Source organism: Otolemur garnettii, unplaced genomic scaffold (assembly GCF_000181295.1).
Source record: "Otolemur garnettii isolate 467f Iridium unplaced genomic scaffold, OtoGar3 scaffold00011, whole genome shotgun sequence".
NCBI classification, from domain to species: domain Eukaryota; kingdom Metazoa; phylum Chordata; class Mammalia; order Primates; family Galagidae; genus Otolemur; species Otolemur garnettii.
Window position 1 is genome coordinate 6,330,384 of NW_003852406.1, and position 16,992 is coordinate 6,347,375.

The 16,992-nt window shown below is 38.6% G+C and overlaps 1 protein-coding gene across 1 annotated transcript in view; it reads right to left on the bottom strand.

Annotated features, from left to right (window-relative positions):
- Positions 1-632: 632 nt before the first annotated feature.
- WDR72 (WD repeat domain 72) overlaps positions 633-16,992 on the bottom strand; it is a 194,029-nt gene continuing 177,669 nt past the window's right edge. Inside the window, exons 18-19 of the mRNA XM_003784626.1 lie at positions 6,390-6,494; positions 633-688 (exon numbers count right to left, since the gene is read on the bottom strand). Coding sequence (XP_003784674.1) covers positions 633-688; positions 6,390-6,494 — 161 coding nt within the window. The remainder of the gene's footprint in view (positions 689-6,389; positions 6,495-16,992) is intronic.

The window sequence follows — 16,992 nt, forward strand, 5'->3', positions numbered from 1 at the left end:
GCTAAAAACGTTAGCTTCAATGTCATGAGAAGTCCAAATTAACTAAACAGCACACAGCGTTGGTCACTGTTATACTGTGTGTCACTTATTAGGACTAACTGATGACACTGGGAACTGGTTATTTGTTGACAGAGAATGTTTCTTGCTTAGAGATGAGATTTACAACAGCAGTTGGTGTGAACTAAAGCATCTACTAAAACAAGATGTCCTAACCTAACAAATCAAATTTGGTTTTAAGCTAAACATAGTGAAGTCATGTTAAATTTAAAACCATTATGTGCTACTTTGGTTTTAATGTTATTTATTATATAATGTAGAAACTGAAAAGTTGGAAGCAAAACTAAAAGCAGTATGAAATTTGTATCTGTGGGCTGGCATTCATTTTTGGAAAAATTAACTTAAAAGTGAGAGGTATGTGTATAGAATTATTTAGACAATGATTTCCTAAAATTAGATGAATTTGGGTACTTTCAATCAGTATTATACTTTCAATACATTCTGGCTAAAGTGCTAGCAAATCCATTAGAGTCTAATAATTCTACCAACAACTTTGCTTTTATATAATAACCAACAAATGATAGTTTGGGGGGCTGTAACGTGTCCAAATCCAGTTCTTACAGATGAGATTCCAGTTAGCACACCTTGCAGGGGCACACCTTTGCTAACCATAAATGATGTCTTGGCTCACCTAGAAAGAAAACAAACATTCTGGGTTATAGGGTGAAATGTAGAAAGCGGAACAAAAAGAAGAGGAGGAAGGGAGGAAGAGAAGTCGGGAGGTAGGAGGGAGAGAATGAGAAGAGAAAGGGAGGAAGAAGGGTGTTGCTTATAATTTCTACAGGTCTTTTCTATCATGAAATAAAATGTTAATATAATGAAAAATACCTTGTCTTAGAAACCAGGCAAATACATTTTAATTGCACACGTTTTTAATAGGTTGTTGTTTTTTAATGGCCAAGGAAGCTAAAAGTTTTCAAGAAGGTGAATTTGGTTTAAAATTAGTAAATTTCCATATATTTCAAGAATCTACTTGTTCTTAGAGAAACTCATAACTGCAATTTTAGAATCAAATTTTATAAAAATTTGTTGAAATATTTTTGGAGTCAGGGGATCAAAAAAAATTTATTTTTCAGACTACTTGGGTGATTATCTTTGTAGGCCTAAAAAATTTTACTTGATTTAAATCAATTTGACCATCAAACTGATTGGAACATTGTGCCTTAAATTTTTTTTTTTTTTTTGGAACAGAGCCTCAAGCTGTCCCCATGGGTAGAGTGCTATGGCATCACAGTTCACAGCAACCTCCAACTCCTGGGCTCAAGCAAGTCTCCTGCCTCCACCTCCCAAGTAGCTGGGACCACAGGCGCCTGCCATAACACCCGGCTATTTTTTGGTTGCAGCCATCATTGTTGTTTGGCGGGCTGGGCTGGATTCGAACCCGCCACCTTAGGTGTATGTGGCTGATGCCTTAGCCACTTGAGCCACAGGCGCCTAGCCAGTTAAATATTTTTAACCACATTTATATTAATGTCAGAACCATGAATAGTAAGTTTCACTCCTATTAGCAAAAACTAAAAAGCTGATTCTTTGGTTTAGATAAACCGATATTGTATACGAATTGTTTGTGTGTGTGTGTGTGTGTTTATATATTCTTAAAAATTATTATGTTGGTGCTTAAATTTTTTCCCTTTGGAGAAATTTAAAATGTTGACTTGTAGAACACAACTAGAGGAAAGCTTATATCTTACTACTGAAATTATTTTTCATTCTTCTAGACCTTTTTTTAGCACTAACCCTAAGAAGTGTGTTCTGCATGGCTATGACTGATGAGCTCTTCACAGATTCCACATTTTTCCTGCTTCATGCATCATCATCAGCCATCTCCAATGCTCCAGTCCTGAATCTGTCCTACTTTCTGCTCCCTGATTTTCTGATTCATGAGTCAGAAGAGTAGAAGAAAAAAAAATCTACCTTGGTTTTTCACGATGTAGTATCCCCTGGAAACTCTGGGAAATCTAGTTTTGATCATCAGATTCATGCAAACATCAAACATCAAACTGATTGACCATGATGCCTATAGATCTATATACCTAACACACTAACTCTAAGATGTTCCATTAATGGCGGAATGCATACTGATTATAAACTACTCTGAAATGATATGAAAACACTTAGGTAAATACATCTGTTGGACTTCCCAGATCTCTCTCGTCACTACGGCTTTCAGCTGAAGCTACTTTTAAGCACTGTCTCTAGTGCACTAAAAAAGAAAATTCTTAATTTTCCAAGCCAATAAGGCGATAAAAGCTCAAGATCTCTTATTGACACTTTCATAAAAATGGTGAATATCCCCTTAAATATTCTATCATCATGAATGTAAAGATGGCAGACAAGAAATCTTCTCTGTTAATTTTCTGGAGAATAGGGATTGAGCTCTATTTTATTGTATAAGAAACAGTTAACAAGAAGTTCACCAGCAGAAGGTTCACCTGAACTGTTTTTGTGATAACCGTTTTTCAGATTCAGAAGCATCCAGGCCTAAAGAGCCGAAGAAAGAAATCCTAATGGCCCTAAAATCTCAAGAAGGGAGCTGCAAGTTCACGATGTTGTCTCAGTGCTTCTATTACTAGACATCAAGGTTATTCCCACAGGTTTCAGGAACCTACAAATGCCAGTGAAGGAGCAAGTAGACTTCACAGAGTCTAAGCCAGAAACTTCAATCTGGGATTCACCTGTGAGTCAGAACTCTTTGCTAATGAATTATTCCAAAGAAAAGATACTGCTGAGAGATACCTTCCCTTATCAGACAAGACCTCCAGGTTCACTAGCAGGGTCAAAATAACAGGAAAGCTCTAGTCTGCAGGTGCTTTGCCTGCCTTAATGGACTCTAGGTGCTCACCTGGGTATACAGCTTGAACCAATAAAAAGATCACAATGGCATGATGAATAAGGTAGAGCGCTCTAGAGACCAGGTGAGCAGCCACTCCACAAGGCATATAAATTGTGACCTATATGTAGGCTGCAGCCCATTTACAAAGGGCTCGTCCTGCTCAGTTCAGTGCCTGGAGAAGGAGTGATAGCCCTGTAAAAATAAACAATCTACCTAGTAAGTTCAAACCTATCGCATTTGGAGATAATTTACAAAGTCACTCTTACTCTTTTATATGAATTCTAACAATTTGGTTGTATTAATGGCATTTTAAAACTCTACCAACATTTAAAACATCGACTTCACTTTTTTTTTCGCCCCAAATTTAGTTTTTCTGTGCTTTGATGTCCCTCTGGCTTTCTGCCTATGAAAATGAGTCGGTATTAAGCAATGTACATATGAAACCATAAGAACTAATGATGTTTATTTACAAAAAGGAGGTTTTATTGGGAAAGAACAATATCTGAAGCAATTTTGAACTGCTCTTCAATGGAAAAACGATTTCTGTTTTCATTTTCTATGTAGTGTTCAAACAACTGTTCTATTCATTTAAGATGATGTAACAAACATATTAGTCATTTAGCATTGCATAGTAAAAACTAGGTAAGGTCAAGACCCATTCCAGTTAGAAGACTGATCACATTCAACTGTGTAACTGGGGGGATTTTGCATGTACATAAAAATGTTCAAAGGAATTTTAAATGAGTGATAATAGTCAGTTGAAAATGGTTAAGCATGTGTGATCAGATTTAAATGTTCTTTCCATCAATGAGTAATATGCTAATAAAACTGTAAGCTTAGCTACTGACGCAACCCTCCTGTTAGTTTGAAGACATCTTCCCAAATCTCACCACTTAAAATCCCCCAATTTTCTTCTAACTAAGGGGGTAATGCTTTCCAGAGAAACACCGCTCTGACATGGTAAATAGAGGTAACAAAACTGTTAGTGTGATGCTTGTGGTTTTAGAGCACCTACATTTCGAAAGATTTGGTATTTTGAAGTTAATGTTTTAGACTTCAAAAAGCGGACGGTCTTGTTTTCATCATTCATGTCTGTCCCTCTCTGCCACCAATTTCACACCAGAAATATAAAACTTATTCTCCTTTGGTTTTCATTTGGAGGATTTTGCCTAACGGATGCTCCTACCTCAAGGAAATACAGTCTCTCATCAAAATCTCTCTCACTAAACAAGCACCTCTGTCAGAAGTGTCTTAATTTCTTATCACAGAATTTTATCCACACAAGGAGCAATAAATAATTCATGTCACTGCCTCTTTGTTGTGTGTCCCTGAACTGCGCAGAGCTGGAAGGCTGACAGCTGTGTCAGGACAAGCACCAAAGATCTGACATGACAAGGGACTAACAAGTTTCTTTAAGTTCATGGGGAAAGAAGACAATGACCCAGAGCGCAGAAAGAAATCCTGAAACAAAATAAAACGGCTTCTTTCTTTTTGCCTAAGTGTTTGCTATGAGCTTATTTCCAACCCACAAGCCCTGGTCATTTTATAGGACTGCCCAGCCCCCTTGATTCCTCACGCTCGCTTGGCCATTTACTCCTGGCCACGGATCAATATGAGCAATTCTTGGAGAAATACGATGTCTCCATGACAACCAAGCCACAAATTCTCAGTGGAAGGCAGTGAGACCAGTAGTGAACTCTCCAGAGGTTTCTAGGCCTATAAGGCAAGATGTCTTAAAATGCAGGGATGGACAGAGGAAAAAGCCGGAGTAATTCATTCTTTATTACCAGTATAATGAAGTCCAGTGTATAGAACAGTGCTCACTCTTTAAGTTAAGATTCTTTATCAGCACCTATATTTTTAAATAATCTTCCTTTTTTTTTTTTGCTATATCCTTTTATTCATATCAATCAGAGTGTGTTTTATTTCAATCTCACAACAATTCCACTCATGTTAAGGGATAACAGAAATGTATTCGACTTTTGAAATGGTATTAAGCTGATGTAAAACAATCAGCACTGAAGTACAAACTTCATTCGTGGATTTAACTGCCTGGCAGGAAGATGGCTAGAAAACGATTTATTAAGATACTCTTAAAAAAAAAACCTCGTCAAAATCAGGCAAAATTAGTCCAAACTGACAGTAACATATAAATCATTTTTTATTACAGAAATGTAAGCGTTGAACATTGCTCTCTCCATTTTAGAGTGAGACTAGTCTATGCTCTTCTTTTAGATACCGTGGCAGGAGGGGGGATAATCTGCGCATTAAAAATTTCTGTCATTGCTGAAGATACTCCTTCTCAGTTCCGTGGGATGGGAACGCAGAAATGTGGTTGGAGATGGGCGCAGAGCAGTAGTTCTTGTTTTGAGGAATCTTGGTGGAGTGGAGAGGGCTGATATACAATGCCATCGCCACTGGGCCTAGTGGGGTTCTGAGATGACTTAGGGGACCTGACATAGATTGCAGGCTGCACCTTTCACTGAAAATTAAATCTCAGTAGCTCTCCTCGGGGAAGGATCAGGGGACTGTTTGCAGCTGCCCCTTGTCAGTGAAGGCTACAAGATTTGGAAATCTCTTAACTAAGCTGACAGGCCACAGAGAGGATGAATCGAAAATATGATACATGGATCAGCACACAAAGATGTGAGAGGGTAGAGGGTCCACAGAAGCCAGAGAAAACAGGAAGGAAAAATATTCAGTGCAGGGCCCTATTTAACTCTTTCACTCGCGAGGGGAAGCTACTTTCTAGCGCCTCATAGCTTCGCAGTTAGCCAGGCAGGTCATTCAACTTCTACAAGTTTTTTTTTCTCCCTTTCTTTTAGTTAAATAGCTGTTAGGCATGCTTCAGAACAAAACAGAAACAGAAATCCACGCTGACGTGTTCCTGACTGTGTCCTTCTTGTACCTTTCTGTTTTTTTCTACAAAGAAAATATAAAAATAAGTAACCTTGACACGGAGTGAATTTCATTGCGCGAGGAAGGGTGACCATTTTCTTTCCTTTTGTTCTGAAGAGTTGACAACACCCCTTACTGTCCTGTTTAACCCTTCTCATGCCAATTAGCGTCCTGTTTGTTTTTAGAAAGGTGGATAGAATGGTAACGATGACAATTTGCCTCTCTTTCCCTCCGTCTCTCCGCCTCCGCTTGACTTTAGCGAGAGCGCATTATTCGAACGATTTAAAATGTTGGCATTGCTCTCGTTTCCAATCTCTGCCTCTATTAACCAGTTTAGCCTACAATTGATGCTAATGAACTAATAGTGTCGGCTTCCCTTCTCAGTCCTAAAGCCTTTGTACTTCCTCCGACTGAATTCTTGATGAAAGAGGAAAAGATAACAGCTCCACACTGTGACCCCTGGAGGTGACCAGTAATTGGACAGTGCAGCTGCCAGGAGAAAGCAGCATTATGGTGTCCGCTCCCCCCACCCCCGGCCAAGGACCCCAACGCTGTGTCAAATTTATCATTTTTTACTTGACTATTTTTAAATGGCTTTCACCTGGACTCTCAGACTCTTCCCAGTCCCATCTGTCAGGCACGGCCTCCGCATCTTGGAAGTTTGCCGAGTTTGAGTTGCTGTCATGGTTGACTGGACTGACGGGAGCTATTAAGAGAGAGAGAGAGAGAGAAGAAAGAGAGAGCGCTGAAAAGTAGTAGCAAACACCATTAAAACACTTCCTTTCAGCTCCACAGATATTTCCAGGGACACACTACGTAAACACAAATAATAAATTGAAATAAAATGTATCCTCTAAGTATTTATTGGCAGACAAGTAATTAGTTGAAAAATCTATAGATGTGACTTTATCTTAGAAGAAAAATAAGTTCATGGCATCCAGCTTAAAAGCTACCAAGTAACAAAGTGATCGCTTCAAAGTCGAAATCGTATTTTTAATGCATAAATCTAAAAGAATATAGTCAATTAACAGCAATGGGACACAGAGAGAACATCAGGATAGTCGATTAGAAAGACTGGCTCTACGCTGGTGGCAATGGTTTCTTCTGTCCCACAAATCACAGTTAATGAACACTTTGCACGCATTTTCATTATCTTTCATTAAATTAAAAATGGTAGTACAAAACACCAAACAATTAGTCCTATCAAAAGTAAATCTAAAAATATCCAATGAATACACTGAAACTGAACAAGGGCTGATGTTTTGGATGGAAGGTCTGAAGGTAACTTATCATGAGATATTATTTCAGAAACAGAAGCTAGCAGAGGAGTCTAAAATTGCCTATAAGCACATTACAACCACTAATTCTGTTAGAGAAACAGACTCAAGTTTCCACATTCTTCCACAAGTTATAGCACTTGGTCTAAATTATCTCTAGAAGCAACATATTTCCATATTACATTTGTTCTAGAAATGGTTTCTCAATAAAAGTGGGCCCTGTCTTCATGAAAAAAAAAACAGTGAAAAAAACAAAACAAAACTCTAACAGGGTAAATTATATCACATTTAAGTCAAATGCTATAAATATATACATATGCAATTGGGTACGACAGAATTTTATCTACTATAGGTGCTATAGTATTACTGTGACTTCAGATCTTGGTAACACACAAACATATATATAAGCCATAAATCCAATAAACAAAATATAAGGTTATAAATCACTCATGAGATGTGTTTGTTGGCATCAGGGAGTTGGCCTGGGCCAACTATTTCTCTACCTCCATTAAGAGAATAGAGATGCTGCAAAGGCTGACACTGTGTTACTTCACACATTGGATAAGTGACCTAAAAGTGTCCCTCCCCAGATCCAAGCAGTGGTAGTGTTCACACCTGCCACATTCCTCTGCTTATTTTCATGGAATGTAGACAGCATTGGTGATCATAACCTGGGGGCCACATACATCCACTTGCAAGACTAGTAACATAATTCTAGTTGAAATATTTCTTCTAGACAGTTTCACTAACCCTACCTGGACATCATAGCTAAAACTTCTTGGTTTTGTGAAAATGTGAGCATAGTTAGAATTCGCTACTTCTCTAAAACCTTTTGTTTGAGAACAAAATATGGGAAAAATAGGCCAGGTGCAGTGGCTCATGCCTATAATCCTAGCACTCTGGGAGGCTATAGTGGGTAAATTGCTTTGAGCTCAGGAGTTTGAGACCCATCTGAGCAAGAGCAAGACCCAGTTTCTAAAAATAGCTGGGAGTTGTGGTGGGCGCCTGTAGTCACAGCTACTTGGGAGGCTGAAGCAAGAGGATCACTTGAGCCCCAGAGTTTGAGGTTACTGTTAGCTATGATGCCTACAGCACTCTACCCAGGGTGATGGAGTGAGATTCTATCTCAAAAAAAAAAGAAAACAAAAAAACTTGTAAAAGTATAAAATTCTTATTTGTAATTAATAATTTTTCTTTTTCATTTTTTGCATTTCAATTTTCTGGAAAAAATACAGAAGTAGGGACTATATCTACTTCACTCACACATTTCTGTGTGCCCCATAGATAACATTGTCTAGGCCATAGAAAGCCTTCTTGAAGAATTTGTGAAATAATAAATGAACAAATGAATGAAGCAGAGGTACCATGCTAGAAGTCCTCCTGGGCCAAGAGGATATAAACTTTCATTTATCTTCCCAATACATTTGCTCAGTTTCTTGTTTAGCCCACTTAAGGCCAAGGATGCATATTTGCAAAATAGTGAGATGGGTTAGTATGAGACTTGGAAGGAGAGGATATATGGCTTGTGTGGTTATTGACGTAGCTATGTTAATGTAGTTTTCTTCAGTTTAGGTCATACAGAGTATTTTCAAATCCATAAATTCTTATGAAATGTTTAAGTGGGATAGTTAAACGCATCAAAGTTTAAGAATATCTTGACTATTTACATTGGTCAAGATTTCCTGGTCTGTTTTAATGATTTTTATCTCTCTATATATCTTAATTATTAATTTTCTGCACTATTTACATCCCTATTTATCATAGGGACTAAGTCACACAGTTAAAATCCATTACTAAAAGCCAATGAGGTAGCACCTCTATAGATTTGGGCAAATGCATTGATTGCACTTGTGGGTTCCAATACATTGTGTATTCACAATTTAAAAATGTCCTCCATTCATTCATTTACTCATTCCTCCAACATATATTCATCAATTGCCAAATATTTCTAAGTTGTTTTTCTATGTAAGCACTTCAGAGAGAAAGAGGATATAGTATTAGATTGAAAGAGTACATGCCTGTAACCATTTTTGGTGGGAATAAAGTGATCCCAGCATAAACTGGCACCCCAAATCTCTCAAGAAAGCCAGGAAGTGAAGTGTAATTTTAGCTGCATGATCTTAGTTATTCTCATACTAGTATATACCATGCAATTATTGTGCTTCCACCTCTAATTTTGGAGGGTGTGGCTTATGTAGAGATAAGGGAATAGAGAACGTTATTCTTCAGATATTTTGCTTAGTTACACAGTTTTGAACTGGTACAAGATTTGTTATACTGATTCTTAGAGCATCCAATAAAACCTACATAGAAGAAATACCTACATTCTGCCCGTTGTGGGAACAGCAGACATTGGAGTGGTTAATTACTGCCATTCTGCTCTTTGTTTGTTTGTTTGTTTGATAGGCTAATCCCTACAATTGTTCTTTTGGGTGCCTCCTGTGACGTTTCATCATTAAACTCTGACATGATGTGTGACCATGTCTTCTCTAATGAATCATTTCAACAAGGATGAAATCAACCAATATTGATCTAGTGTTTATTACAGATAGAGCTCCATGCTAGACTGTGAGAGGTGAAGAAATGAAGGCACCTCTAACATGCCCACGTACAACTTGTGATCTAGTTGAAGTATGATGAAAAGTAACTAGCAGAAGCATCAGGGACAATATTTCAAGAGCAACATGGGTTTTTGTGGTATGGGGAATTCCTCTACCATAGCATAGTCTAGAGGTAAAATTTGTATTAGAACTCCTCGAGGGGGGCTATGGAAATTCCAACGGTACTTCATGTAGAAAAAAGATGGTAAAACAAGGCATGGTCAAAGAAGTACATTAGCCCAGGGCCTTAGGTGTATTTATTATTGTTGCTGCTTATTTGGGGATGTATTTTTAATAAGTTTTTCTTACGTGTCTCTTTGAGCTTTTCCTGAATTGCTGTTGTTAGCTAATTCTTCTCACCTGTAGAAGTGAACTATAGACAGGTTTTCTTCCTTGTCCTAGATAGTCAATAATTTGATCTTTACTGATGGTGGGCCCATTTATCACAGTAAGTTGTCCTTTCACTATACATATTGACTTTTATTTATCAATACCAAAGTCCATTTGTAGCTCATCACTAAAGTTCTTGGATATTTTCAGTAGTTTTTGCAGGTGCATTTTAGAGCTTGGCAGAGAGATACTTTTGACATCAATATAGTGCAAATGATTGTGAGGCTCAGCTTTAGCTTAAAATCAGCTGTTTATTTTCTCTGTAATGGATTCTGAAATAGTCTACATTTGAGGGGTAAGAGACAAGAAAGACAGACTCTTTTTGACAGTTCTACCACTGAAAGATGTAAGACAGTTCTACTCACCCATCACACTCCTTGAAATATCGACAGCTAAAAGGCCAGTGTTCTGAATATCTCTATAATATCTTAGGAAGCTAGAGAGAGGAGTCCATATACTTTTAGCAGATGTGTTTGGACTAGGGGGCATTTGACAACAAGGATAATTCTTCTAGATCCTAAAGAATTGAATGGTTTAGCCAAAGACAATGCAAAATCTGTTTTGAAAGCATGGTTGAGAACACTGTACGAGGAAATCCAGAAGACAGTAGGAGGAAGACTCTATACAAGAATTTAATGCTAAACATGAAAAGGTGGTGGCATGGTCAGCAGTGCTAATGCTCCCTACCTCCTTCCGTTGCCTGTTTTTGTTATGCTTTTACCCTCTACCAATTCTCTCCTTCCTTTTCAGAAAGATGCTATTAGCTGTTAAAGTTAGCTAGTCCTAGGCAGCAAACAAGTCCAAAAACATCTCTCCATCTCTAGCATGAGAGACGCTACTAGAACAAAAAAATCTCTATCCATTTCGACAAACAATGGCTGGTTCTTCCGAGCTAGGCCACTGCTGTCACACAAATAGAGTCCTTGTTAAAAATCCATATCATTTACAGGGTGAATAAAATCTGCAGCTTCAAATATCATTTTCAATACAATGACTTATGAATGATTTAAAAATAGATCCCATTCATCATACATAGAGGCTTTTTGAAAGTAATGGGGATATTTATAGGAAAATCATTAATAAAAAGATATAACAGCTTGAAATGTTGGGCAACTGAATAGAATAAACCACAGTAGTGCCAGAGAAAACCCGAACAAAAGTCTTAATCACATATTAATCAAGAACATGAGAATAACGTACAGGCTGCAGAGGTCGGGAGGGGCTAAATGACAGTTCAAATGTGTGGGATAAACAGTGGGAAAAAGTCAGAGACCTGAGTTCAAATCTACTAGCTTGATGTGGTAGCCAGGAGTTGATTACTTCCCTGATTGATGTTTTTGATTTCTTCCTAATCATAAGGAATCAGTATGAAATAACCAAAAAAAAAAAAAAAGAAAGAAAGAAAGAAAGAAAAATCTATCTAGAGGCTTAGAAAGAAAAAAAACTCCATCAAATTCAAATTAAAAAATAACAACAATGCTAATGCAATAGAGGCAGATCACAAAGACTGCAGTATATTTTTAATCAGAGGGAGGCACAACCATGAAAAGGCTTTAAGTGATAACGCCATATTCGTAAACAAAGAGGAAGCCATTTGAACAGACCTAAAATTCAGCTCACAGAGTAGCTTCTCTCTGGACAGATGTCTTATCAGGAAAACATATCTAGCTAAGAGCTATGTACATATTTGCCCTACTTTAAGAGTATCTATTGAGATAATCAAGTGATAAGGCCTCTTGATTGTCTTTGAATGGTATTAGCTACATCCTGCATCAGACTTCAAGCTTACTTTGTCATCAATGTAGGCTGGAAACGGTGGGGGGAGGGGAGAGAAGGGACTGGACATATAGAGATGCCTCCAAGTAAATTAGCTACCTAATGCTTCTTCATGACTAAGTAATAAATGTTTTATGGACAAATTCAACAAGATGCGTTAATATTTATATGTTATAAACTTATATGTCTTTGCCAGGTCCCTGTAATTGTGATCTGACACAGAATATTATTTGATGGGTGCCATTTTCTAGACTGAATTAATTGCTGTAAGGCTGACATATTTTTCAACTGGTAATGAAATAAATTTCCCACAGTTCCATAAAGAGTAACTATTAATTTTGTATCCTTACCTAGATATATAGAATTTAAGTTATTATTTTATATAAATGCATAACCTTACATGTACATGCACAGGATCAAATTATGGACTGTTTAAGCTAAGGGAAAAAGAATTTGTCTATAGCTAACTTCCACAGGTGAAAAATGTACCTAGACCATCCAAATAATATGGGGGAAGACAAATATGAATGAGAAAGGGCTATCCATTGCTTACTGAGTCTTTTTTATCATTGCTGTATTCCTCTAAGACAGTGGTTCTCAACCTTCCTAAGGCTGCGGCCCTTTAATACAGTTCCTCATGTTGTGGTGACCCCCAACCATAAAATTATTTTAATTACTACTTCATAACTGTAATTTTGCTACTGTTATGAATCGTAATGTAAATGTCTGATATGCAGGATGGTCTTAGGCAACCCCTGGGAAAGGGTTGTTTAACCCCCAAAGGAGTCATGACCCACAGGTTGAGAACCCCTGGGTATAGAAATTCCTGCTATCTGGGATGTTGGAGCAGTGGGCTGCTCTCATAATGCTCACAAGCAAGCAAGTGCCATGCCTCTAGCTGAACGCAAGGCATAAGGCAGGTACTCAAGAGTACTTACCAAATGAGTAAGTGATACTGCCAACAAGGGCTAATAAGAATTAAAAAAAAAACAAACATTAATTTCACTTTGCAATTTAAGGGGAAAATCTTAGCTAGGGGTTTATGCAGCTCAGACTTACTCAAAAATCACCCCCCCAATCTATTATGAATGCCAATATGTGTCAATATAAAGGAGACATTATCTAACTTATTTTTTGAACAGAAAATAAAATTCCTAGAAAGCTTGCTCAGAGGTACAAAAGCAACAGTCTGGCTCAAAGTTCTACCTCACTGACTTATAGATTTCTGTGTGTCTTGAGCCTTGTGTGGAATGGGCTGTAGAAGCAAGAAAAGAAGGCCCCTGGTTCTCCTGGTTGCTGTCCAGGCATATCTACCTGCAGACTTGGAAAATGCAGCCACACATCGGTGCGATGTATTTGTTCTGCCTGTGCCCATGAGAGGATCACAAAGGTGGAAAACTTCCCTTCTGAGTTACAAAACTCAGTAACCTCTGAGGACATGGTTATGGACTTTACCAAGGAGGAGGGGGCACTGCTAAACCCTTCTCAGACAAAGCTGTATAGAGATGTGATGCTGGAGAACTATGGAAACTTGTATAAACTAGAATATCAGGTCAGCAAGCTCACCCTGACCCCCAGATGGAACAAGAATATGAACTGAAGACAGTACAGAGAATTCCCTAAGATCCCTGCTCAGATGGGATGATCTTCCTTAAAAACCAAACAATCAAAACGTAAGCAGGATAGTTTGAAGGAAGAAAGAACCAATGGCAAAAAGAAGAGACCAGGTCTCTCTGTGTTGCCCGATCCAGTCTCAATTTGCTAGCCTCAAGTGATCCTCCTTCCTTGGCCTCCAGAGCACTGGAATTTCAGGTGTGATCTACTATGCTCAGGCCACATGTAGCTTATTAAAGCCAATAAACTGAAACAAGTGATAAGTTACATATTTGGTTAAAAAATGTTGATTAAATAAAGCACCTCTGTGACATATCAGGAAAAAAAAAAGTCCTCATTGTTAGTGCCCAAATATATGTATTAATTGAAAGAGAAAGGGATATAAACAATTTTATTATGGAGATGAATTTATGAATTCCTGGGAGAGAATGTATTGTATTACAAAAATGTTAAACTATAAGATCCACAAGGTCTGGTTTTCAATCTCAGCTCTGCTCCTAAAAGTATAGTCTTATCATTTGCCTAAACTCAGGTCTAAAGTGAGGGAGCTGGACTGGACAGCCTCTTTGATACCCTCCAGCTCTGAGACTGCCAGTTAAGAATCCTAGACCAACAAACTACTCAGTGTGTCATGGAACGGTGTACCCAGAGTGTAAGTAGCCACTACACCAGCCTAGGAAGTAATCAGGACTTGTGGGGCTCTTTCCTAATGAAGTAGATTGGTGTTTTCCTTTTGTAGGAACATGCCAATCTTGGTTTCATTTGCCCAGGCATGAAGAGGTTCTCAATGATACTTGTCCAAGGAATGCACAGTGTCATGAAGAGTTGCGGTGTCTCTGTGGAATTGTACTTTCCTCAATTCAAATCTCTTAAAAAGTCCCCACTCTTTCCATTCCTTTTATACGAAAGGATGGGGCCCATGCAATCATTTTGTCTTATTCAAGCAAGGATGAAAACTAACTCTAATCAAATTCTCTAAACGCTCAGACTGAAACTATAGGGGTGGAAGATGGAGAGAGTATGAAACAGAGAAAGTGAGTAAGTTGGGAAGTGGGAAAGGAGACTAACCGGGAAGGAGGCAATTGTTTCCCTTCTTCCTGCCACACTGCCTCCCTCCCAACCAGGGTAACCCTCAGAGTTCCCAATGGGAGGCATGGCTAGATTTCTTTCTATGCTCCTCCAGGGTACCATTTTCTTGGCAAGAAGTGTTCCAAGGAAAGCGGTGGCAAGTGGATAAGCAGGCTTTTTTTTTTTTTTTTTTTTGAGACAGACTCTCACTCTGTCACCCTGGGTAGAGTGCTGTGGCATCATAGCTCACAGCAACCTCAAACTCTTGGGCTCAAGCCATCCTCTTGCCTCAGCCTCCCAAGTAGCTGGGACTACAGGTGCCTGCCACAGTGCCCTGCTATTTTTAGAGAAGTGGTCTTGTTCTAGCTCAGGTTGGTTTCGAATTCCTGAGCCCAGGCAATCCACCCGCCTCAGCCTCCCAAGTGCTGGGATTACTGGCGTGAGCCACCATGCCGGGCCTTGGACATTTTTTTTCTTTTGACGTAAAATCAAAATCATTTCCAGGACTTTGGCTTCTGAACATTATGCAGTAAATTCAGAGCGGAAATAAGTCAAGTAAACAATACTAAGTTGGACGCTGGAATAAATTCCAAAGAAGAAAACAAAGAGATCTCCACGTATTAATACATGGAAACAGTCTGTAAAGGGAGAACTCTAAGGAGAGTTTATAGTGAACTTCCAGCTTGTATTTGAAAATTTAGAAGGTCAAGAAAATAAAAGAGCACAAGAGCACCTTCCATCAAAGAGCACCAACCTATCATTTGAGGCTGGAGATAAACATGATTTATACAGGAACTTGAGATAAGGATTCACATCATAGGACAATTTAAACCATGGCAAAATCTACAGTTAGCCATAAGGAAGAGTGCACAAAACAGTCTCATCTCGAATCAGTGGGAGAAGAAACTGTCAAAGGACACGAGCCTTGAAATTTGTAAGAGCACAACCTTTCCGGAGATCAAACCCAAGACTCTCTCATCGGGGTAGGGAGATGGTTGGCAGGCCATCTCAGATTCCCAGCCGATAGCCATCTCCATCTCAGGGGGAAACGTTTGTCTCAGATGGTTAGTCAAGTGTCAGAGCTCTTTCATCTCCCAGATAGGAAATGGAAAATACGGAAATCGAATTATCTAGACGAAGCCTTCATTTTCTAGTTCTTGGTTAACATTAAGAAAGATACAAAGAGGAACATGTCTAAGGCACCGTATTTTGTGTCATTAGGCTTTGTTACTTTGAACGTGATTTATTTATCTTTGAGCGGAATCCAACTGGTATGTCAGTGTACTTGAGAATGGACTGAAATTGAATGGAAGATAATGCGCTCGGATGCTAACAATGTGTTTACCACTGTATTAAAATGTCATCAGTAGCAAGCGTCACTTTCTCACACTCTGCACAAACACATGTGTTACTTAACTCAAGACGTGGAAAGCATGGGTGGCCTATTGGCATCGATTGTTTCTTATGGCCACACAGGCCAAGTGCAGTCATTTATTTAGAAATACTGATTTTGTTGGGAGGGAAATAATAGAAATATGCCTTCTCAAATCCTCGAGCTGTGTCACTGCATAATATTCGATATTTGGACTAACATCTCGAAAAGAAGATTGTCCAAAAGAAATGGCCTTGCTAAGCAGTGGAGATTATCATTTTGATGCTAGACAAAGCAGCGATATCTATAAACAAAAGATAAGAGAGACACTCCTAAAGAAAGCAAAGTTTTTAAGAGCAAACATGGATGTGAATAAAGGGAAATAGTAACTATGCCGATACTTACAGAAAGCTAGGTTCAATACAAAGAAGATGTTATCATAATTGGAGATCTAAGAAATAGGAAACAAAGGGTAAGAGACTCATAGATATTTCTAGATAATGCAGTTTCCTAGATTAGGGTAAAATACTCCTCTGAACTATCTTTTTATGACTTGTTTAGGAGAATGAAGGGTAAAATCTTCCCAACACTAAAGGCTCCTAGTTATAAAATATTAGACTGATTAAATGGGCTACTGAAAACAACTGGAAGACAGAATCCTTGGGAATAAATAAGTTGTGGGAAACATTTAAGGAAAACATGATCTGAAGCAAGAACTCTGTCCTGTCCTTTGCTCTGACTCATGGACACTGTGACAATGTAAAATAGGCAAATGGCCAACAGAAGGGTGGTGTCCTAGGAAGGGAAAGAACCACCCAATAAACCAACCATAACAAAACCAGGAGAGCCCGTGAAGCCTCTGCACTTGGAACACTGCAGGTGTCCCCGGTCACTGCCATCCATACAGAAGACACTGGATTTAGGGGGCGACCAAAGGTCTGGGAGGAAGCACGGGGGAGGAGAGGAGTTTCTTCAGCAGGACTATCTCAAGATGAAATCAGGGAAATTGAGACTCCAGCCTGAAAGTAAATCTGAAGAAGAGTGTGACTAATATTTATGAAATTGCTAAAAAGTTATACATGCCTGTAACTGTCATGTCTTGACCTC